This window comes from Natrix helvetica (genome assembly GCF_964273705.1).
Source record: "Natrix helvetica genome assembly, chromosome: 2".
Taxonomy (NCBI): Eukaryota; Metazoa; Chordata; class Lepidosauria; order Squamata; family Natricidae; genus Natrix; species Natrix helvetica.
In genome coordinates, this window is record NC_138552.1 from 249,346,731 (window position 1) to 249,371,794 (window position 25,064).

The 25,064-nt window shown below is 36.1% G+C and overlaps 1 protein-coding gene across 4 annotated transcripts in view; it reads left to right on the plus strand.

Moving 5' to 3' along the window:
* The window catches only part of PLEKHH2 (pleckstrin homology, MyTH4 and FERM domain containing H2), a 61,693-nt gene that overhangs the window by 21,994 nt on the left and 14,635 nt on the right, over positions 1–25,064 (plus strand). For 2 of the 4 annotated variants that reach the window (XM_081944701.1, XM_081944702.1), the window contains 16 exons: positions 1,520–1,669; positions 2,670–2,753; positions 3,636–3,717; positions 5,031–5,213; positions 7,014–7,981; positions 8,834–8,909; positions 10,094–10,194; positions 11,106–11,247; positions 11,396–11,532; positions 12,371–12,481; positions 13,529–13,615; positions 14,664–14,822; positions 16,856–16,936; positions 17,910–18,089; positions 19,236–19,344; positions 22,605–22,717. In XM_081944701.1, coding sequence (XP_081800827.1) covers positions 1,520–1,669; positions 2,670–2,753; positions 3,636–3,717; positions 5,031–5,213; positions 7,014–7,981; positions 8,834–8,909; positions 10,094–10,194; positions 11,106–11,247; positions 11,396–11,532; positions 12,371–12,481; positions 13,529–13,615; positions 14,664–14,822; positions 16,856–16,936; positions 17,910–18,089; positions 19,236–19,344; positions 22,605–22,717 — 2,763 coding nt within the window. The remainder of the gene's footprint in view (positions 1–1,519; positions 1,670–2,669; positions 2,754–3,635; positions 3,718–5,030; positions 5,214–7,013; positions 7,982–8,833; positions 8,910–10,093; positions 10,195–11,105; positions 11,248–11,395; positions 11,533–12,370; positions 12,482–13,528; positions 13,616–14,663; positions 14,823–16,855; positions 16,937–17,909; positions 18,090–19,235; positions 19,345–22,604; positions 22,718–25,064) is intronic. The other 2 variants (XM_081944703.1, XM_081944704.1) reach the window with 2 other exon arrangements.

The window sequence follows — 25,064 nt, forward strand, 5'->3', positions numbered from 1 at the left end:
TCGAGTGTGGTGGGGCTTGAGATGACTATTGCTGAATGGGGGAGGGTGCCCAAGGTTGTCTGAGTGACTTGGGGAGATGCGCAAGTGATGAAGGAGATGTGGTACAAGCATATCCTGTTGCGTGTGTAGTGGCAGGTATGTGCGGCATGAGCATGGGGTAGCTGCTGCCAGATGGCAGAAGAGGCATAGTGTGAACATGGCGGGGCTTGGAGTGAGTGCTTCCAGGTAGACGTGGATGCACAAATGTGCATGAGTGACTGGAGTAGTGTAGCACAAGCATAGCAGGACTCAGGAAGGGTGTACAAGTGGCAGGAAAGATGTTGTATAGGTTCAATGAGACTCGGGTAAATATTTTGATTTTTCTCTGTCCTGCTTTTAGCACTGCTATGAGAATTCAAAGTAAGATATAATACTTCAAAAACAGTTTATATTACACAGGTAGTCCTCAATTTATGACCAGAGGTGAGCCCAAAATTTCTGTTGCTAAGTGAGACAGTTGTTAAGTGAGTTTGCACCCTTTTTTTTTACCTTCCTTGCAATAGTTATTAAGTGAATCATTTCAGTTGTTAAGTTAGTAACATAGTTGTTAGGTGAATCTGGCTTCCCCATTGATATTGCTTGTCAAAGGTTTGCAATAGGGATCACATGACCCCAGCACACTTAAATCGTCATAAATATGAATCAGTTGCCAAGCATCTGAATTTTGATCATATGACCATGGGAATGCTGCAATGATCTTAAGTGTGAAAAATGGTCATGTTACTTTTTTTAGTGCCGTTGTAACTTCGAACGATCACTAAATGAACTGTTGTAAATTTTGCATGAACCTAAAACAATTAAGACTTATCAAGTAAAAAATGCAATAGGTGAGTTTTTTTCTTAAGATTTCTTGTGTCATCACTTTAAAACAACATCTCACTTAATAATGCCTGGGTAAATATGCAAAAGAAAAAGCATTCTGCATTAGACATTAGTATGACTTACAGAGTTTTGTAATTTATTATATTCTATTGTGTTTACATATTGTATTGCATTTAAAATAAATTAAGTATGAAATCATTTTGTCTGTGGGGGTTTCCTGACTTTTTTCTACTCTTGTAGTACAGCGTCTTGCCCAAAACAGCTCTTGAAGTTTAAGTGATCCTTGAAATAATGGATAACAAACTCAAAAGCAGCAGAATGGACAGATAATGGGGATTTTTTTTTGACGTTTCCTTGTATAAATAGAACTCCCTGGACCCAAGCCACTGTCTTTACTGCAGTTTGTTTGTCATTAAATCTGGTTGTTTGAATTATAGGGTTGAACAATTGTTCTGCTGGGAATAACAGATTCATATAAAATATATGAGCAAAATAGCAGATTGTTAGAGATTTCAGTAAACTAGGATTAGGACTGGCTGAGGAATGTATATATGCTTTAACTAATCTCAGAAGAATAAAACATTACAACATTCTGAATTATGCATTTAATTTTAGAGTTTTACAGACTTTGTGTACACAGCTGTGCTTTAATTTCTAGGTGCAGATTATGGAGGAGAAACTGAAAGCTGCTAATGTCCAAACAAGTGAGTCAGAAACACGCTTATATAAGAGATGCCAAGATCTGGAGATTCTGGTTCAAGAGAAAGATGATGCTATCCAGAATCTGGAACAACAGCTTGTAGAGCAGGTTGGGAAAATAGCATTTTTCTTGCCCAGATGGCAATATGTTTATTAGTATGTATAAGAGATAAAGAGTGAAAGAAGGGCCTACAAAAAAGTAATACCCCTAGATTTTTGTGCTGCAAAATTCTTGTTGAGAGGAAAAACAGATTCTGTAAAGGTATCTATTAATATCATAGCAAATCTTGGTAAGATGTATAAATTGTTTATATACACCATACAGCCATTTGCCTGGAAAAATATGAAGATTCTTCAAATGGACAATCCATAATTTTATAATTCAGCAAACTACCATATTTTTCAGAGTAAGAGGCAAATTTTAAAAAAAAAGTTTTTGCACTCTGCAGACCTCCCCAAAACGGTCCATTTTTCTCAAAAACAGGCCCGTTTCTTTTATTTAAAAAAAGCACATGAATAGCCTTTAGGAGGCTTATAGAGTGCTCTTGGAGGCTGCGGGGGCAAAATTGAGCAAAAAACTACCTTTTTTGGCTCATTTCTGCCCTCCCCAGCCCCCAGGAGCACTCTGGAAGCCTCCTAAAGCTACGCACGGCCATTTTGGTGAAGGGGATGGGGTTTCGGGAGGCAAATTCCCACTGTATTCAGTGTATAAGACACATCCAGATTTTCAGCCTCTTTTCTGAGGGAGAAAGGTGTGTCTTATACTCCGAAAAATACGGTATTTAAAATAATGAAAACTGTACTTTTCAAGAGGCCTTTTAATGAAGATCAATCCATTAGTAACAAGAGTTTTACTGCAGTATTTTTACTCGTTTTATTAATACTACTTACGGTTTTAACTTTGCATGATTGATATTAATTTTATGGTTATTTTATCACTTTTACTGTAGACCATTTACTTGCAAAAAGATGCAACATAATCACTAATAAATTAAAGCCTGAGTGCAGTCCTTATCCTGTAAAAGGTTGAGCCTTCTTTTTTAAGTGAATAAAGTGCATTGTTATGGTCAAGAATGCAAATTACACAAAAGCCCATCTTCCTGTTTCAGAAGGAAATCAGAATACAAGAAGCTAAAATTATAGAAGAAAAAGCAGCTAAGATTAAGGAATGGGTGACTATCAAGCTTCATGAGGTAAGTTTCATAAGTAGCAACACTTAAACCCAATGGAACTCTTCTAGTGTAAGAGTGATATGGAAATAATGTCACCCCATGTGCTGAACGACAACACTCAACAGCCCTAGACAACATGACCAACATTTATACTTATTACAGCTTTGTCATTGAGGTAGGAAGTAAATAAAATATGTAGGTAATCCTTCCTTTTATAAACTGCTGTAACAGTGAGGGTTTCTTTACCCTAAAATTCATAGGTCCTTTGCTAACAAAATGACACCTTAAAGCTCAGGACAAGTTATATTATTTCATTAGTATCTATTAGTGGATAATTGCCAGTTCTATGTATGTTATTGGTCAATAATTTGTTTAAAAGTTTTTGTGGAGTTGTTCACAAGACTAAGGCTATGAATTCCTACATGAAAAAATAGTTTGCTTTGAAATATTCGAAGTTGCCTATAATGAGGATTTACTATTTGTGCTTTCTTTCTTTTTTCTGTTGATTGTGTCTACAAAGCACAATACATTTTATTTTGTTTCTGTGGGAAAAAATATTGTGATAACTTTATCTTTAAAAAAATAATAATAGCCATAACATATAAAAACTACTTATAATAGATGATCTTTGAAATAGGATCTGAGGTTGAGTTCTATAGTCTTTCATTCACATTACTCCTAGATACAGCAAAACTATTTGAGTTAAATATACTGCTTAACACTGCAATCATTTGTAAATATACTTAAATGTAAGCCCAACCAAGTTAGTGAACTTATTGCCAGGAAAATGGATGTGAGATTGGAAATAATACCATATGAGATGTAAGGAAAGTATAGCTTTCCTTTGGATGCAATCTTTTTCAATACTGTACTTATGAATGGGGCATTTATCTATGTTTTCAGCTAGAAACAGAGAATCAGAACCTTCGTACGATCAATCAAAACCAAACCGAAGAGATTAAGCTGTTGCAGACTAAATTACAAGGTATGGGGTACAAATTCTCAAAACACAGCTGTGTTCCATAATTAAGGAACTTGGGGTTAACTCTTTGAGAATGTCTTTATTGTAGATTGTATCTAATATCCAGGCAGGGGAAACAGTTGTGCCCAGAAATTCCTAGGTATAACATTATTCCACAGTATAACCATCTGTAACTTTGTAAAGGTTTTGCTAAAGGGTGGTCTAGAGGTCTACAATGTGCTGGAGGATGAAGGGATAATAAGAACTGAAAGGCTTTTTTTATTTCCATTTGAAATAATTTAGTGTTTGGGTTTACTCCACTGAGTTTTGTTTGCTTTTGGATTGATGTATTATGTGACCCAGTCATTGTGGTTTCTAAACTACAGATTATGGTGAACCCAATCTTTAGTTCTGAATTACCTCTTTTCTCTAAAACTATGTTAAAGTACACTGTGAAACCAATATTAAACCTAAGAAGATACATGGTATTATACAAAAATATCATAAATATGGAGCTGTCTACAAATAGTCCTCAACCTATGACCATTTATTCAATGACCATTCAAAGTTGCCACAGTCACATGATTGCGATCAGAGTGATTGACAACCAGTTTACATGTACAGTCGGTTGCAGTGCCCCGCAATCATGTGATTACTATGTGCAACCTTCCCTGCTGGTCTACTCATTGATTTAGGGGGAAAGTCAATGGGGAATCTGGCAAAGAAAATAATTAACTGCTGGGTAAGTCTCCTCAACCCACACACCTGTCTACAACCCCTCTGTGCTTCGCTGGGCTCACCACTCACATCGCCCTACTAACTCTTACACCCTTCCTGACTCACATCCATACATATCTTCCCTGACCCAAGCCGCACTCCTGCACTCCCTCCCCAACTCTTGTTGCATCTCTTATGTATCCCCTGTCACTCTTGTATATCCTCCCCAATCCTCACCATGTTCTTCTTTACCACCACCACCCCGACATACCTTTACTCACCTGTAGGCCTGGGACTTGCAACTTTCTGCTGACTTCCTGACTGACTTTGGTTGTGGGAAGCAAGCAGGTAGCTTCCTCCTCTAACAATTGTGGATTTCAGTTAATAACAGCAATTAGAACTGCAGGGCTTACTGTCACTAAGTGACATGAGCACGTGACATGATCATGTGGCATCATGCTTTACAACCACATTTAGCATTTCTAGTCTCAATTGCCATCGTAAATTGAGAACTACTTGTAATATTAAAAGTTCGGCCTCTCAGCTTTTAAAATAAACTGTCTAATGTTATAAACAAATTAAATGTTGTTTAATTATTAAGTAAATTATTGCTTAAACAGAAATTCAGGGAAAGAAGTCTGTTTCTTCATCACAAAAACCTGGAGAAGGCCAACGACTGAGCAGTTTGACTTTTGGATGCTTCTTAAACAGAGCAAAAAGTCCTCAACAAGTTCCTAAACCTGAAGATGCAAACAGTTCTGCCGCAAAACAAGTTGATCTTAACGAAAACCATAAAAGTCAAGGTATTTTAAGTTCTAGAATGCAGTTCTAGCAATTTAATCCTAATGGAACTTTCTTCTAAGCGAATCCCTATTGGGATTACAGTCCTCCTCCTAAATGTTTAGGATTTGAATATGTAAAATTCCTTTTTCTCCAGAATGAATCTATATTAATCCTGAAAATTAATTCTGAAAAACCTATGCCTTGGGGGGGAAAGTAAGATCCCTCAGTTCCTAGGGGAATTGGTTTGGGAAAAGAGTGATATGCAGTACTTTATCAAAAGCAGGAATGCTAACCAGGTTATTTAAACATTTAATTAATAGCCTATCATTCATTTGATTGTTCAATATAGCAGATACAGCACTCTAGCCAGAGGTGGGTTGCTCCCGGTTCGGCCTGGATCGGGCGAACTGGTAGTGGTGATGGTGGCTGGCTCCGCCCACCCTCCTGGATCCTTCTGCGCATGTGCAGGAGTGCGCATGCACGAGCAAACCAGTAGTAAAAATAATGGAAACCCACCACTGACTCTAGTCTATTTTTCCTCACAACAAAACCTGTTAAGTACAGTAGGCTGAGCTGAGAAGGTTACCAGTCCAAGGTTGCCAATGAACCTCTATGACTAAAGAACCTGGCTGGACTAGAACCTGAGTCTCCTTGTCCCTTAGTCCTACATTTTAATTGAATAATTCTAATTTGGCTTTCTTATTTGTGTCAATTATTCTAAAAAGTCTTACGTTAACAGGAGAAACAGCCTCCTGTTAATTTAATGCTACTAAATAATTATATTGTCCACAACATTGGGAAAATGTCATATTTTGCAACATTGTGCTAGTATGGTTATCAATGTTCTCTAAACAAGTAAGCAGACCTAGAAATAGATTCTAATTACCAAACCTTTTAAAATAATAAAACCAGCATTACAATCAATGTCCTTACTCCTGTTCAGGAGCATTGAATTTGTCAATTAGTATTTAAACTATTACATCTTCACTAGTTACTGATAAACTATGTTTCCAATGTTTATTCTTAATGCAAGCACTAAGAAGATATTCTTCTGTGGCAGGTATCATGTAATTAATTACTTTTCATCATTCATCAAAAATGACTAACCATGAAAGTTGTTACAGTATTATGTGAAAGCAGGACTAGTCTTCATAATGTAGAAAATAATGTAGAAGAGTGGATGGTAGCACATCACCTGCAAAGTAGAGTTTAGAACATTTTCTCATTGAAAACAGTAACTAAGAAAAGATTATACTTCATCTGGGAAAAAATTCTGTCCTTTCCCATGCTGGGCTAACTTTTCTTGTCTGGGTAATATTTGTCTCTATTAACCTAGAAGAGAATTAAACCTGATGTCTATACCTGGATTCTTCTGTTACACTGTCTTCTCTGCTACTTCATTCTGCTGTATTTATAGGTAGCCATTTCTTGGATTGCCTCTATCAATTCCCCTCTGTTTTAGGAAGCTTAAAAAACGAGGTTTTTGCTTAGCGGTGATGCTGCTTTTTTCATGGATCTTTAAAAATTGTGCCAGATGATTCAGTTTTCCATTTGTAGTCTTGCTCTGTTGCTTTCCCCACTACTATTTTCCTCTTTCTTACCATAGAAAATCAATTAAGAAGAGATGGATTATCTCTAATATCTTTCAATTACTGGTATTAGGATTCTTCTGTATGAAAGCACTAGTATATAATCCCATATGTTATTTGCCTACACTATTATTATTTTCCTGACTGAAAACAAAATGGATTTTAATGTTTATTATTTGTAGATGTTTGTTACAATTTTGTCCAATGTTGTTACTGTCTCCTGGTATCTAGAGAATGAAATTCAAGAAACATCCCTTGCTGATCAAATACACGGAATTAATAGAAATCTAAAACCATTGCAACAAAACACTTGCATGCCTGAACAAAGGATGGCAGCAAAGTTGAAAGATATAGATAATAACATATCAAAGAATTCTTGCATTACAGTAAGTGACTGGAGCTCTGATGAAGAAGGAAGCAAAGGAAGATCGAAATCCAGATGTGTATCTACGTTTTCAAGCCACACATCTGAAGAGGGCACAGGGTATAGCAGAATAGGGAGTGAAATGTATTTGACAGCATCAGATGACAGTAGTTCCATGTTGGAAGAAGAAAGTTTTCAATCTCAGGCAAACGTACATAAACTGTATTCCTGGCAACAAGAGTCTTCATGGAAAAATCAGAACCATCTAATTGGAAAGAGCAACTTGGAATCGTTCAGTGAAAAAAAAAGTCATGATAGCTTTTCTGATGAACTAAATAAGAGATTTCAATCCCACAGGCTAGATTATTCATCCTCTTCTAGTGAAGCAAATACTCCAAGTCCAATTTTGACCCCATCTTTGGCTCCTAAGCATCCATCAGTGATGCTGGCAGCCAGCTCTCAGTCTGGCAAACAGCTTGATTCTCCATCTAATTTGCCACCACCCAAACTGAGGACTCCTAGTGCTTTTATTCTAAGTACAGCGTTGGCAAAAAAACATTTTAGCCAGCCTTCCTTGTGTTCTGATAAACTGTTTGGCAAAAACAGGAACGCTATAAGCATGATACGTCCTTTTAAGCCTCAGGAAACCGACATTGATCAGGTAGATGGAGATGACACAGAGGTTTTTGAGAAGATGGAGATTAGTTGTAATGAGGAATCATTTACTTATGATTGCTGCGAAATGAAAGATACAGAAACTGTGGATTTGAGCGATTCAGGGAAGATGATTAACAGTAAACCTCCCACTCCTCCACTGCATCGATTCCCTTCTTGGGTAAGTGAACTAGGTATAATAAAATAATAATGTTCCAGATTGTTAATTCGACTACAGCAGGGGTGTCCAAACTTGGCAACTTTAAGACTTGTGGACTTCAACTCCCAGAATTCCTCAGCGAACTGGCTGGGGAATTCTGGGAGTTGAAGTCCACAAGTCTTAAAGTTGCCAAGTTTGGACACCCCTGGACTACAGATTACTCATGTTTCACTGTAATTTTGTTTTATAAGTGTGGCTTTTTTTTTAAAACCTCCGTGACAGATACTTTTTCTCACAGTTTGTTCTGAAAAGCTTAGTGGTAATTCTTCTCTATTAAAATTAACTGCAGATAGTAGATGTCTGTATCTACTTGACTTTGGCTGTTCTCAAAAAAGCTAAACAGATCAGCCTGGTTAATACTTGAATGGGATGTTATCAGGAAATCCCAGCACTTGGATTTATAAAAAAACATCTAAGAAGATGATAAAGGCACACCGTTTTTACGTCATTGGCAAAAAAAAAAAAAACCCTGTATAGGCATTTCCATGTAATTATCAGGATTCAAGCTTGACAAAAGACAATCTTTATCCTTATATACAGGTAGTCTTTAACTTACAAGCTTGACTTACAGAGCCATGGTGGCACAGTGGTTAGAATGCAGTACTGCAGGCTAATTCTGCTGACTGCCAGCAATTCAATTGTCACTGGCTCGAGGTTGACTCAGCCTTTTATCCTTTGGTAAAAGGATTGGTAAAATGAGAAACCAGATTGATGGGGGAAATATGCTAACTCTGTAAAGTGCTTAGAGAGAAACAAACTGCTTATAATAGAAACATAAATTTAATATAATAGCAGCTCTGGTTTGTTCTCCAGGAAAACAGAATTTATGCTGTAGCCAAATCAGGTCTGTGCTTTTCTGAGGTCTTCAACGTGGACTCTTTCAATAAAAGTAAGTTATTAGAATAGTTACTTAAACTGAATTGCTGAGGCAAATCCCCTTGAATCCCCTTTGTTCTACATTTAGGCAACAAAAATGAAATGCATAGGTACAGTATAGGTGGTACCTTGCTCAACAGTAGTAACTGTGAAAGGGATCTTGGAGTCCTAGTAGACAACCATTTAAATATGAGCCAGCAGTGTGCAGCAGCTGCCAAAAAAGCCAACACAGTTCTAGGCTGCATCAACAGAGGGATAGAATCAAGATCACGTGAAGTGTTAATACCAATTTATAATGCCTTGGTAGGGCCACATTTGGAATACTGCATTCAGTTTTGGTCGCCCTGATGTAGAAAAGATGTGGAGACTCTAGAAAGAGTGCAGAGAAGAGCAACAAAGATGATTAGGGGACTGGAGACTAAAACATATGAAGAACGGTTGCAGGAGCTGGGTATGTCTAGTTTAATGAAAAGAAGGACTAGGGGAGACATGATAACATTGTTCCAATATCGCAAGGGTTGCCACAAAGAAGAGGAAGACAAACTATTTTCCAAGGCACCTGAGGGTAGAAAAAGAAGCAATCGGTGGAAACTAATCAAGGAGAGAAGCAACTTAGAACTGAGGAGAAATTTCCTGACAGTTAGAACAATTGATCAATGGAACAGCTTGCCTCCAGAAGTTGTGGATGCCCCACTGGAAGTCTTTAAGAAGATGTTGGATAGCCATTTGTCTGAAACGGTATAGGGTTTCCTGCCTAGGCAGGGGGTTAGACTAGAAGACCTCCAAGGTCCCTTCCAACTCTGCTATTGTATTGTATTGAATACTGTAAGATTCCCTTTTCAGTTAGCATAATCAAGGAAGGAAAAAGTTTACTTGGCACTCTGGGATTTCAAAGGCCCTGAATATCTAAAGACAACTCCCAAAGAAAAATTTACTTTTTAATGGAATTGTTATAGGTAGTATTAATAAATATTTGCTGAATGGTTGTGCGTGTGTGTGTGCGCGCATGCACATATATACTTTTTAAATTTGAGTTTCCTATCTGAAATATGTATATTTAACTAAAAGATGTAAACTAAACTTATATAAATTTTTCCCAGCCTACCTATTTCGCAAATCAACTGATCTTTTTTTAAATTAAAAAATATATACACCCAGTATTTTCTGAATTTATAAAAAAAAAAAATTTTGTTTCAGGTTCCTCTTCTTCATCTTCATCTTCATATTCTCCATCAGGACTCTACACATCATTAATATATAAGAACATGACTACACCAGTTTATACCACTCTTAAAGGGGTAATCTTTTTTTTACAATTATGCTTGGAAAAATATTATTAGGTCCACTTTAAAAATATGGCTGCTTCTGTTTATGTTTACAAAAAATATTCTGCTTCCCCCCCCTCCCTCCCCCTTAAGCTGGAAAAATAATTCTTGCTTCTTTGAAAGTATAATAAAGTAGCTACCTTAATAACAACCAAAATGTGTTTCTGTTGCTCAAACATGGTGTATTTTAATTGCAAGCACTTCTCGCTCTAAATTTTATTCTCTGTGATCTAAAAACTATCTTGCAATGATACAACATACTCTGGTCTACATTCCACTAACTTGGAGATACCTACAGAAAACTGACATGCAATCAGAATGCCTGTTTTATTTAATATGCCAAATATGAAACCTGAAGCAGAATGAAATTTCAGAGACAGAAATATTGACTAAAGGAATATAAATGGAAAGAAACTGACATTGGATACCAGTCTTCAATAATGAGCTGAGGTGCAAAAAATCTTTATCTAGCAGTGCAAGGAGTTAGTGTCTTTCTGTGCCTCTTTTTAGACTGAGATGAGAAGAAGCCAAGTTCCAAATATTATCATGTAGCACTATATTAAGTGGCATGTCTTAATAATGTGGAACTGCCTGTATACCAATGAAAATCAGTGTAGATTTGTTTAGGTTATATCTAGCAAATATAATAAAGTCATGACATAAATGGTTTTTTTAAAAAATACAGCAGCAAATCTAATTTACCCACAAAATATTTTAAAAACAAACTGTTAATGATCAGAAATTATTTATATAACCATAGTCTACTCTAAGCAATTTCTCATCTTAAAAAAAACAATATGAATATTATATATCATTATTATTATGCTGTCTTTTTTGACTATTGTAGTAAACAGTTTTAAACAATGGCTTGTTGATTTTATCAGAAGGCAACACAAATCAGTAACAACCCATTCTTAGATGACTCCTCTGGATCTGAAGAAGATGGTTCCCAGTCCAGTTCACGGACATCTGAATCAGACTCTCGAAGCAGAAGTGGTCCTGGTAGCCCGCGGGCTATGAAACGAGGTGGGCAGCATTTATAAGAAAACAACTATTTTAACCTTTAGGACAGATAAAGTTAAAATGGTGCTATTATTAACAGAATACATTAAACAGTTTTTAAATTTAAATTTCATTTAAATTGCTACCTTACCTTCATTTGTCTTGCACTCAGGGGTCTCTCTGTCTTCAATGACTTCAGAAGGTGACTATGCTATTCCTCCTGATGCGTATTCAACTGATACAGACTACTCAGAACCAGAACAAAAATTGCCTAAAACCTGTTCATCATCTAGTGATAATGGAAAAAATGTAAGTAAACTATGTTGTTGTTAGTTGCGAAGTCGTGTCCAACCCATCGCGACCCCATGGACAATGTTCCTTTAGGCCTTCCTGTCCTCTACCATCCTCTGGAGTCCATTTAAGCTCACGCCTACTGCTTCGGTGACTCCATCCAGCCACCTCATTCTCTGTCGTCCCCTCCTTCTTTTGCCCTCAATTTTTCCCAGCATTTAGGCTCTTTTACATTGAGTCCTTCTTTCTCATTAGGTGGCCCAAGTATTTTAAAGTAAGCTATAACATTTTTCTATTGCAATCTGGCTTCAAGCATTAGAACTGTAATGGCCTGGCTGCAAAGCTTTGGATAATCACTAATAGCAACAAAGAGATGTAAAATACCCATTACTTTACCTAAATTATGGGATTGCTTTGATATCCAATTGGTTGTGGTGGCTTTGTTCCTTCTTTTAGAAGATGGTGCTGACTATTTTCTATATGGCATGATTACGTTTTGCTTATGTTATATTTTAACATTTCTTTTTCTTTCTCATGCTGTTAATCATATATAATATATGAATCTATGTATGAATCTATGTATAAAGAACTGGACAGAGGTTATATGTCTGTTAGTTCCAGTAGTCCTGCCAGTAGTTTATGACACCATTGGGGTGCGCTGCATTTTTAATTCCAGTTCTTAATAGTTTTTACTTGAAAATTTATGTTATGTGTCTATGAGTAATTTTCCTAATTTTGTATTAGGACCTTAAACATCATTTTGGGTTAGAAATACTGTTTATAGTTCATTAATACTGTTCATAGTGCATTAATCAAATAATTTTAGCATTTATTTATTTTTTCTTTTAAACTATAGGAACTGCTAGAGAAATCTGGATATTTGTTAAAAATGAGTGGTAAAGTAAAAACGTGGAAACGACGATGGTTTGTACTCAAAGGGGGTGAATTGCTTTATTATAAATCTCCGGTAAGCAAGTGCAAATTATAAGATTAGATCATTAAGATTGTGTTTGTCTGTATTTCTATACTGAATCATTATGCAACAATTTAAAAAAAAAATTAATCTGAAGTATAATAATGAATTACCTGAAATCTCTTTTCTCTGAAAGTTTGTTCTTCAGCCATGTTTATGAAACAATATATGTAATAAACAAGTAAACAAGGCAGTGTTTTTAACTCTGAGAGCTGCATAGAAATAATTATTGCAGTCCAAACATGTGCAGCAGAAGTCTGATCTAGCAGTTTTGCTATCTGTTCCAGAAACCTTGTTGCTAGTCAGTGCTTTAATACAGTATATGAACCTTTAGTGACTTTCAATACACTTGGAACCAATTCAGTCTAATTTCCTTTGGACTCTGCCCTCTGATGACTTTGGAATCCAGAGATGTTTAAGAAACCAGGGCTGTAATCCCGACACACTCATGGATGACCTTAGGACATTCACTAGCTACGTTTAGATTATCCTATTTCAATTTCTTTCTTCCTCACCATCTTAAATTTTTGTCCAGTTCTCCCCTTCTCTAGTCCTTTTATGGTATTCTTCAATAAAGTATGGAACTCTCCTCTCCTCCCCCTATTTTTCCATTGATCCAAGCTGCCTAGGAATCAATGGGCAGTGACTGTTATGAATCAAGATAATTATTATGGAAGAAGAATAATATCTTTTACCTTTATGTGGTTGTGGGACTTGTATGCTCTGAGAGCTGTGCCAGTACATAGTTCCTTCTCAGTCTTCTCAGTTACTTCAGAAGGTTGTTGTAAATGCAGCAGGTTGGAAAGAAAACGATTATGTTTAAACATCCCCAAATTCCTTATAAATAATTATAAGCTTATATTAATTTTGCCAAATGCAACAATATGCAAACTATAAACAATTCTAAATGTATCCATCAGTCCAAAAGGGTTATGATGTCCAACCATCTGAAAGTGAATTTCAGTTTCTTGCTCTGAGGTGTGGTTCATGATTATTGGTACTACACATGATCATTTACTTATCACATTTTTTGTCCCATAGAGTGATGTAATAAGAAAACCCCAAGGTCAAATTGAATTAAGTGCATCCAGCCATATTGTAAGAGGTGATGGGAAACAAACAGTTCAGGTATTTCCTTAATTTATTATGTTTCTTGGGGCAGCAAAATAGCAGTCGTGTGTACATCAGGATGTAGTTTTTCCTTTTTCTTCCTACTGAAACTCTTCATGAAGAAATAGATACTGGCAGACACTTGGGCAGTTTCAAGTTTCTAGATTTCATTTGTGGCTATAGGAAAGTAAGGCTTGACTGATACAAGCTTCCTCATTAGCAGGAGTCCCTGAGCAACCCATTGGGATAAACAATGTATATGTATTTATATGGATAGAGCTTAATTAAAACTGCTGCTTAATGAAATTGAAATCTGCACCAACTATGATTTCTCAGGCAAATGAAAGGAATCAGTAATTGGTAGGAACCATGCTGAGAAAAAAGGAGGCAAAGAGATGGGTCTCGGACTTGAATAGCATCTTTTTTCCTTCCTAACCTTTAGGAAGGAATAATTTGCTGTGCAAAGATGGGGCACTTGCTATATGTGTCAGAAAGTATGTGTACACACGGGGAATTTGTATGGTGCTTATACAGGCAGATATACCCTTGTCTATGGAGATTCTCAGGTCATGTCCCAAAGATGCTTTTTCAAAAGGCAACTGGACTTTATTTTTCCTTGAAGACATTTTGCTTTTTAATCCAAGAACCTTCAGAACTTCTTAGATAAGAAATGAAACGTCTTCAAGGAAAAACAAAATCTAGTTGCCTTTTGAAAAAGCACCTTTGGGACAACCATGACCTGGATGACTGAGAATCTCCATAGACACAATCGTGTGACTGCAAAGAGGCTATATTAAGTCATGTCATTATTCTTAGCACCATTGTAACTTTGATTGTCATTAAATGAATGGTTATAAGTCAAGGACTAGCTTGTATTTTATGGTTTTAATGAGGATAAAATATGGTTGAGAAATATCAATGTCACCTTGAATTCCCACCAAAGACTTAGTTATAAACATATTAATATATTTATTATAATATTTTGTATTGGTACCAGTCAAGAGTGTAGCATTAAAAATGTTCCGGTTACTTTCAGTCAAAGTGTTTTGTTTCTAATGCTCCTCAGCTGACTACAGAAAAACGAACTTATTACATGACTGCAGATTCCCCAAATATCTTAGAAGAATGGATCAAAGTATTGCAAAATGTCCTTAAAGTACAAGCTGCAAGCCCACTTTTTATTCAGCCAGATGTTAAACCAGCAGTGAAAGGCTTGCTTACTAAGGTAAAAGACAACACTATTTTTTTCTTGGTATTTCTGTTTTGTTTTTACATTTCAAGAGTTTTCATTTAGAAAACTGGGTATTTAAATTTTATTAATTGCATCAAAAGATTTCTAAACTACTATTAAATTGGTAGATTAGTAATCCAAAAATAGGGATTGTTTTTTAAAAAAAAACCAAAGGGTTTTATAGATCTATGTCTCATGAAAGTCTCACTACTCTCAAAGGAGCAGGGCATTAAAGAAATATGCAGGTTTGGGTGTGTTTGGGGATTTTTTGCTAGGGACAGCAAAGCCTGATAGAATTTAATTTTATTTATGCCCTTTGCTACCAGTATGTGTGGGATTTTTGGTTCCCATATTTCTTAAATGTAATGAATAGAACATTCAGAAACTACGGTACTATATATGGCTCCTCTGGTGGTAATAACTTTCCTATTCTGTTTCATAATATTGCTTTGATATAGAAAATGATAAAAATGTTTTTAATAAATAAACATTTAAAATGCATAAACAATTCACACAATGCTGGGGATTACCTTTGTTTTTCATTAGCACTTGGGTAAATTTGGAATACTTAAGGTTTTTCCTGATCATTCTGGAGGCTAAATTAGCTACCATTTACTATGTCTTTGCATTTAATCAGGGACATTTTTTAAATGCAGATAATATCAGCTAAGTGTTGGGATATCAGCAAGCATGGGTAAAAAATGTAATGCTTCTTTTTCTGCCTGTATGAAGAAAACTTTTCATGCTATTTATTTCTGGAGGAAAGTATCCCTTGGTTTGGTATTAAGAATTCATTGCTCTTTTTAGTTAGCTATTACTCTTTAATTAGTTTTAAAAGTTAGTTTTTGGAAAAGTTTTAAGATTAACCTAGTACTTGAGATCCCTCTTTGTGTTCCCTGCATACTTGCAAAAAATAGAAGTAAAACATTACCAGGGACGTAGAATTTTTTAAAAAATACACCAAAAAGCATTGTAATGACAATCTCCTTTTTATAAGGCTCCCCAAGTATAACATGAAACCTAAAATCTTCCTCTTCTGCTACTATGTTCAGAAGCTTTTTGCCATTTCATTTGAACTTGGAAAACTTAGTTGTTGAAAAGAGCTGATTTAATGCTTCTATTAACAAGGTTATCTATTCTCAAGTGACCATAATTGAATTTAGATTGCTTAGGTTTCAACAGGGCTATATTATATATATTATATATTATATTATGTTAATAATATATTATATATTATATTAATTGATTGATTTAATACTATCATGTTGGTGTTAATTCTTAGGGACCACATTGATAGATTCTCTTCAGAATAGTCTGTCTTCAATTTAGGTCTCTTAAAAGTACGGTTCTAATCAAATCCATCTACATTGGCACTGGCTATTCTCCTTTTTTTTCCTTCAACATTTTTAACACGAAAAGTTCTAAAGGTAATTTGGTCTCCACAGGATATGTCCAAAATGATAGTCATTAAGTTTGGCCATTAATACTATGTATGAGAATTCCAGTTTGATTTATTCTTCGATCCATTTGTTTGTTTTCCTGGCTACCTATGATACCCTTAAAAATGTATCTAGTACATGAAGGTTCAAGTGCATTGACACTCTGTCTGTCCCGTGTCTTCCAAATCTAGCATTTGTTTCCACAGGTTGTCATAGGAAAAACTTTACCTGAAGATTAATCTAAAATAGAACTAAAAACTACTGGTTTGAACTATGTCTAGGCAGGAAAATAATCTAGAAAGAGGCTAAGGAGCTTATTTCTTATATGTTCAAGTGCAGCTACACTATTTATATTTCATATCAGTTTTGTATGTATATGAAAGTTCAGCTATAAAAGTAACTCAGTTATATAGCTGTGGGTCTGTGGGTTTCATTGTTTCGTCAAAATTTTCAGAAATACAGTACTTTGCTGAAGAATTGTAGCTTTGTTGTTACTGTACTATATCCTAGTACTATAATGCTTTTAAAAACAGGATAAAAAAAATCTTTCATTGCCCTTCTGCATAAAATATTTAATTTCATTTGCAGGTGAAACATGGATATTCCAAAACAGTGTGGTGTATACTAGTTGGGAAAACTTTATATTATTTCCGCAGTCATGAAGACAAGGTATTTTTTTTAATGTATTAAGAAATTATAAGTTAAAACTATGATTTTATATCAGTTTATTTCTTATCCTGTCTTTTTCAGGGACTTCCTTTAGTTCTGTATACTGGTACTTTGTATTTAAATGTGTTTTTAAAAAATTTCTATGCACGCATGCGTAGTGTATATATGTAAGAACATATATCCAGACATTTATTCAGATTCTCTTGTTTTCAATTTATTATAAGTTCCCCCTCCCCCAAAAAATAACATTTGGAGTCACAAAGCACCCATGAAACTTCATATAGTCAATACCTGCACGATTACATCCTACTCTGAGAGCTACTCAATTGTTTTCCCATTTGTATGCCATAAATGTATGTTTGATCTCCTGGCAGAGACTTTGGATTTATAATCATTTTATTAGAATGATCTTCCTTGAAATATTGAGCAATGATCCTCAGTGTTCTTCTGAGTGCCATAGTGGAACTAAAAATAATTATCTTGTTTACATATAGCAGAATAGAGATGTATTGGTTTACTAGCTTCTGGAGGTAGAAGTCCAGAGTATCTTTCTCAGCTATTTTGTGGTGACCAGCCAGCCATAATTTTTCTTGGTTTCTAGTAGGTAAGCAGATAGGGATCTGAGCCATATAGATTCCAATGGAAGAAGAATAGGCTAATTTGTCCTTCCGTTTCTTGATTTCACTCCTCCACGATGAGTGAAAACAAAAATAAATAAATGGAGCCATGGACACATATTTGCAACCATTTTTGCCAGCTGAAAAAAGAAATTCATCATTTTTAACCCTTTCCACATCCCATTAATTATGCACAGTTGTAACTAAAATAAGCAGAATAAATACAAATCATGTTTTCAACAAAGTCTGTCTAGTTTCAGTCATGGAATGAGAAATATGCTCAATCTGACCATAGAAAAGATTAATGAACTAGATTTTAATACAGCTCTGTCCTAATATTAATGCATTACTTCTAGTTTCCCTTGGGCCAGATAAAGTTATTAGAAGCTAAAGTTGAAGAAGTTGATCGATCCTGTGATTCAGATGAAGATTATGAAGCCAGTGGTCGCAGCTTATTATCAACACATTTTACCATTGTCATCCATCCTAAGGAACAAGCACCCACGTATCTTCTAATAGGATCCAAGTATGAGAAGGTAGCAAATGTTCCATTGTTCCAAGATTTTTCATCCAGCTTTCATCACTTACTTGCAGGGAAAAAAAACCTAAAATCCTATATATGCAGGGATAAAGTTACATCTGGACCAAGCTAATAAATAAAGTGGAACAGCAGATTTAGAATAATTCTACATAATAATTTACAATAGCAGGAATTAGTTCCAATGAGCATTGTGCTTTCCCTTCATTAGCTGCAAGGAGAAGTTGAAAGTTGCAGGAAGATAGATAAACTATCATTTATGAAGATAAAGCGTATGTAATTCATAACTAAGCTACTTTGGGTAAAATAGAAGTAGAATTTATACTTGGGAGTGGTATGTATGACCAGAGGAAGACAAGTTCTTTTTTGTAACTGTGTTTTACTTTATATTTGAACAGAATGACTATGTGAGATAGTAAACTTGCTAAATTATCTTGAAATCAGTTCAAACTTTTTTCTATTTATATAATTGACTAAAATATGCCATAAAGTAAATTGAAAAGTTATGTGTCAGGAAGATGTACAATGATGTGATTATTCACCAATAGGTTTTTAAGACTTTTCTGAAATTAGTTTTAGTTTTTTTCATTTTCAGCAACACATTTGATTCATATATCTCTTATGTAATATTTCCTTTCTTCTGCCATTTTATATTTTGTCCACATACACATACTTAAGTGTTGATAATTAAATTGCTATTTGGAGTGAGAGGCACAGTAATATTTTCTTATATTTCACTCAGTTTTATACTTTCTTCAGTGTTGCCAATTTGTTTTTACTACCAATTGTCTAACTGATGATAATATTGCATGGAATATTTGTTGAGAAGATTCCATTGAGTAGAAGATTCCATTAAGTTTAATTGAGCTTATTCCTATGTAAATTGTATATTGAAAGACTAATCATGATGTAATTTAATTAAGAAAATGTACTTTATTTTGCATTTTGTGATGTAAATTTGTATTGGATTATCTCAGTTGATGTTCCTGGTGGAAATAAACATAATTAATGCTTTGATTAAGTTGAATTGTAGAACAATAATATATTTTTTGAATTAAAGTTATGTATAAATGTTTTGAACAGTTATTCATATGTATTTTTTAAAAAGAGCTTTAAGTGAAACAAATTATGTTTGATTTCCTAGGATACTTGGCTTTATTATCTCACCATTGCTGCTGGAAGCACAAATATAAATGTTGGGACAGAGTTTGAACAGCTTGTCTGCAAACTGTTAAATATTGAAGGAGAACCCAGTAAGCAAATATATTTTCTGCTATCAATCCTTATTTATCGGGATGTATAATTGCTGCTGCTTTAAGAGTGAACGCATTCCTTAAAGCAGCAGAATTATTTTTTTCAGGCTGATTAAATGAAGAGCAAAGAAGTACTTGTTTGAGTTTCCAAAACTCTTTTTAAAATATGTTGCAAAGTGTGTGCAGGCCCATTAGCTATTTTTTTTAAAATCACAAATACAAGAATACTGTTCAAAGCCTCTACAATATAGCTTATAAGCAACAAATTTGACTATGGAATTTTTGTCAAGCTGCATAATCCTTAGCTATTTCTTTAGGAAACATCAATGGCTGTCAGCTAATAGTATCTCAGAGTCCATAGAATCTAATTGTGATGCAAATTCCACATTGTTATCTATATGCATGTGACACTATGGCACATGTAGGAAAGGAATAGAACTTGCGTTGTGGCATCATGTTACTTATTTCATCCTTTACTCTCTTTACCTGCCCCCTTGCATGTGGCAGCCATTTTCTTAATTGTTCTTTTCATTAGAATGCATGGGAGGATATATCTAAATATGTATTTATAACAGTATATTAATTTTTCAGTTATTGTAAATATTATAAAAATGTTACATAGCATAAAATGCTACATCTAGAAACGGATTCAACTGGGTAAATTCAACGAACTTTACTCTTGATCTCTAATTGTTCAGATGCATGCATATTGGAAAATAATGCATTATTCTCATCTATAAATCATTTATTCGAGTAACAGTGGAAGCAGTGGACTAATATTTCTAAATGAATACTTAAAAAATATATATGGAATGCTGTCAGTACTTTTCTTTTAGTTTTCACATAGCCATATTAGGGTTATTTAAACTGCCTTTCAAGTTAACTGTCATAGTATGACTTAGTAGACAATCTGCAGCCCAATTAACTAATCAAATCTTTAAACTTTTGACATTGTCAGTAGCATCGTGATATTTACTAGACAGGAGTGCAGCAGGAGCATATTAACATTTTCAGTAAGAGTGATATATTGCTCCCTGGAAGTTTAAAGTGCATATTGAAGTTTTATCTACTTTGCAATCCAAATAAGCATATGTTTTTGTAGGCAATATTCATTTGCAAGAAATATAAACTATTAAACACTGTTGTGATGAAATAATATGACAAAAACATGGAAATTAATTTTGTGCGCTTCAGAATAGTCTGTATTGATATAATGCTGGACTATAAGTATTTTGATGAAAATACATATATACATACATACCAGGGGTGGGTTCCTGCCGCTTCTAACCGGTTCGGTAGAAGAGGTTCCACAAATCTACCGTGCCAGTTAGAACCTGTTCCAGCTGTGGAAGGAAGGAAGGGGCTTCAGAGGACCCAAGGCAGCATTGAAGCCCTCTCTGAAGCAGCTGGAAAAGGGACTTGTGGTCAGAGGGAGGGGGAGGAATTCAAACTTCATCCTCCTGGTGCTGTGCGGGGCTTTGGCCAAAGGCTGGAGGGAAGGACCCTGGCTCGCTTGTGCTCTCCCTCCCCAAGTGTAGTTTGATTGGAGGTGGAGCCACGTTGCCTTTTCAAGCCTGTAATCAGTGAAGTTGGGCTGGATTTTTACATAGCCGATCCGGCGAAAGAGTGTGTGCTACAGCCTGGCTCTTTGCCTGGCTTCCTGTAATGACTTCCTCCCCAGGCCCACATCCATTTCTCTCTCTCTCTCTCTCTCTCTCTCTCTCTCTCACACACACACACACACACACACACACACACACACACACACACAGCTGAATAAAGCTAGGTAAAAATCCAGTCCAGCTTCACTGATTACAAGTTTGAAAAGGCAATGTGGCTCTGCCTGCAATCAAACTACACTTGAGGAGGGAGAGCACAAGCGAGCACTGAGGAGACCACAGGAGGAGGCAGGAAGCCAGGCAAAGAGCCATGCTGTAGCACACACACTTTCCCCCAGCCCCTTTCTTTTGGAAGGCTCGGATCACTTTACATCGGAACTGAGCATGCCTGGCTGTGGAATTCTGGGAGTTGAAGTCCACAAGTCTTAATAACTTTAAATTGAAAAGGTGCAGGAAAGAACAAATTGGTTATATGGTTATATGTGGTTATATGTTATATGGTTTTATGTTTTTGAAGTTTTGGGGTTTGTGCAATATGAGCATTGTGTTTCTAAAAGGGTTTGGATGATTCCCTGTTTGTGAATGGAGCCAAACTTTCTCTAGGGTCATTATCTCATTATCTCTATCTGGCAGGCATGTGGAATGAGCCTCAGGCAGGTTTCTTTGGTAGCAGAAAGAAAGAAAAACAGCACATCAATTTAGGATTAGAAGGCTACTAGGAGTCATTTAGTCCAACCCCTTGTTGTAGCAGGAAACTTTACATTGTATGGATTATTTTGGTGCCTCTAACAGAGAGGAAAATTGCCAGAAAGGAGAAATAGTTTACTTGTACAAGTCTGCCATGCAGAGGAAGGTAGAGATAGTCATTGACTTATGACTACAATTCAGATCAAAATTTTGGTTGCTAAGCAAGAGCGTGGTTAAGTGAGCTTCACCACATTTTACCCAATCCATGACATCTCCTGGTGAGTAACAGCAAGTTGGCCACCGCCACCCAGTCACATGACTGCCAAGCCACTCCCACAAAACAGGCCACACCTACAGAATAGACTCTAAAAATTTGAAACCCCCCCCCCCATTGATACATACATAAATACATACATACATATGCTGGTTTATGCACATACTTGTATAACACATAAGCATGTTATCATATAATATCCCAATAATTTGTTATTTTCTTAATTTAGTTCTTCATTATCTATAGCCAGTTAACTCTTGGTGTATGTGGTTATAGCTTTTTATTCCATGAAATTGCAAATCATTCCGATTATGACAGCATTTTCCCACACAAAATCTTGCCTAAACTCTTGCAGGATTCCAGGGTGAATCCCTAAAATTTTGTGATATTTCTTGATTTCAATATATATTTATTTATGTATTAATTAATATGGAGCACTGTTGGAGGAGATCAGCTTCTCTAAAGCATGTATAGCATTGATGTAGAGGAAGAAAATCAAATTTCTTTTATAAGGCAATTGTGTCAATAGGATCAACCGAAATGACACTATTTAAGAGTTTGCAAAGTTTTGAGGCGGAATACTTTAATAGGTCACTCTACCATTATATTTTAACTGAGAACTTTTAAGTAGTACATGAGTATGTGTAGTAATTTGTTCTGGCCCCATTTTTAATTTCCAGCTTCTCAAATCTGGAGGCATCCCACTCTTTGTCATAGCAAAGACGGAATTACTTCTCCTCTTACAACCCTTCCATCAGAGGCGCTGCAAACAGAAGCCATAAAATTATTCAAGGTAAGCATGACATAACTTTTCCTTTTCAGTAATGACTTTTACAGAATTTTTCCTTTAAAATATCCAATTTAAATATTCAGCCACTTAATCATAGTAAGTTATGACATGTGTGTGTGTGTGTGTGCGCGCGCAGGTCTTGGCGTATTTGGGTCTTTTCCCGTGTAAGATTGAGAGTATCTTGGCGACGTTTTCGACAAGGTCCCACTCGCCATCTTCAGGCTGGTGCCTTCGGCTTCATGCTTGTGCAAGCAAAGCGTGATTGGAGCTGCCGTCTTTCTATAAATATTGGTGTGAGTGTGTGGAGTGCTGGCTTTGTTGCTGTAAGCGGGTTGTGTTGTTACATCTTGATTAGTTGATGGAGTTGATGTATGCAGATTATTCGGCTGTTTCGTAGCATCCTGTGTGGCTGTGGTACTAGCTATGTGCCCATTAGTCTTTTGTGTTGTAATGACCTGGCTGTGTGATGACATCCTGAGCTCTAGTGTAGTGATATCCTGAGTCCTATGCTGCAACCTCTTGGGGGTTGGCTGCGTTGTAACATCCTGAGCCTTTGCGTTGTAACCTCCTGAGTTCTGTGATGTAATGTCCTGAGCAGATGGCTGTGGTGTAACATCCTGGGCTTTGGTTTGGCTCCGAGTTTGCAGTCTGGCCATGTGTTCATGGCGTGTGTCAGTTTGCTTTGTGTGGGGGTCGGAGGGTGGTGCAGCAGTTGGTGATGCCGCCGTGGTTTGGCTTCTGGATGGTGGTTGCATTTTGTCTATGGGATGGGTTTGGGTTTGAGTCTGGTCAGGGTGATTGGTGGTGGCATCCTGTGTTGTTCTGGGTCCAGTGTCAATTTTCGTGGGTGGGACTCGTTTGTTGACTAGGGCTAGTTTCCAGATGCCACAGGTCCCACAGTCTTGCAAATATTAGATGTGTAGTACATCCAAAGATAAATGTGTAAAGAACCTTAAATAATAAAAATCCAAATATTTTTGAAGTAACCATCCAGAATGCATTTACTAGCAATTGCATAAGGGAAGTTCTGTTTTAAGCAAAGGTTCAGAGTTCCACTGTAAAATTCAACTTTGGCTTTTAGATGCTGAAAGATGATCATAATAATACAATACAATACAATAGCAGAGTTGGAAGGGACCTTGGAGGTCTTCTAGTCCAACCCCCTGCCTAGGCAGGAAACACTATACCGTTTCAGACAAATGGCTATCCAACATCTTCTTAAAGACTTCCAGTGTTGGGGCATTCACAACTTCTGGAGGCAAGCTGTTCCACTGATTAATTTAACTGTCAGGAAATTTCTCCTCAGTTCTAAGTTGCTTCTCTCCTTGATTAGTTTCCACCCATTGCTTCTTGTTCTACACTCAGGTGCCTTGGAAAATAGTTTGACTCCCTCTTTTTTGTGGCAACCTGAGATATTGGAACACTGCTATCATGTCTCCCCTAGTCCTTGTTTTCATTAAACTAGACATACCCAGTTCCTGCAACCGTTCTTCATATGTTTTAGTCTCCAGTCCCCTAATCATCTTAGTTGCTCTTCTCTGCACTCTTTCTAGAGTCTCCACATCTTTTTTACATCGTGGTGACCAAAACTGAATGCAGTATTCCAAGTGTGGCCTTACCAAGGCATTATAAAGTGGTATTAACACACCACGTGATCTTGATTCTATCCCCTTGTTTATGCAGCCTAGAACTGTGTTGGCTTTTTTGGCAGCTGCTGCACACTGCTGGCTCATTTTTAAATGGTTATCCACTAGGACTCCAAGATCCCTCACACAGTCATTACTATTGAGCAAGATACCACCTATATTGTACCTGTGCATTTTTCTTGCCTAAATGTAGAACCTTTCATTCCTATATTTCTAAAGATAATTTTTGACAACTTTCCACAGTGAGAGTGTTCCATATCTAAAAAGGAAATTCTGTTTTGGCAATTTTTTGTCATACTCAAGACAGTGAAAGGATAGTTATTAAAGGCCAAGTTTTAGTTTTGAATAAGTATTATACTTAATTTGAATAAGTACAGACTACAGACTACACTGTAACTAATGCAACTGCTGAATGTGATTTATTTTATTTTTATTCCACCTTTAGTACTTTATAAGTAACTCAAAGTGGCAAATATTCATAATACTTTCCTCTTCATCGATTGTCCCACAACAACAAACCTGTGTAATGGGGGAGATGGGGAGACAGGCTGAGAGAGTGTGACTGGCTCAACAGCTTTCATGCTTAAGGTGGAACTAGCACTCACAGTCTCCTCATTTTTAGGCCAGCACATTAACCACTACACCAAACTATCTCCCTTATTATGAACATAATCCATATTTAATAAGAGTGTACTTCAGTTATT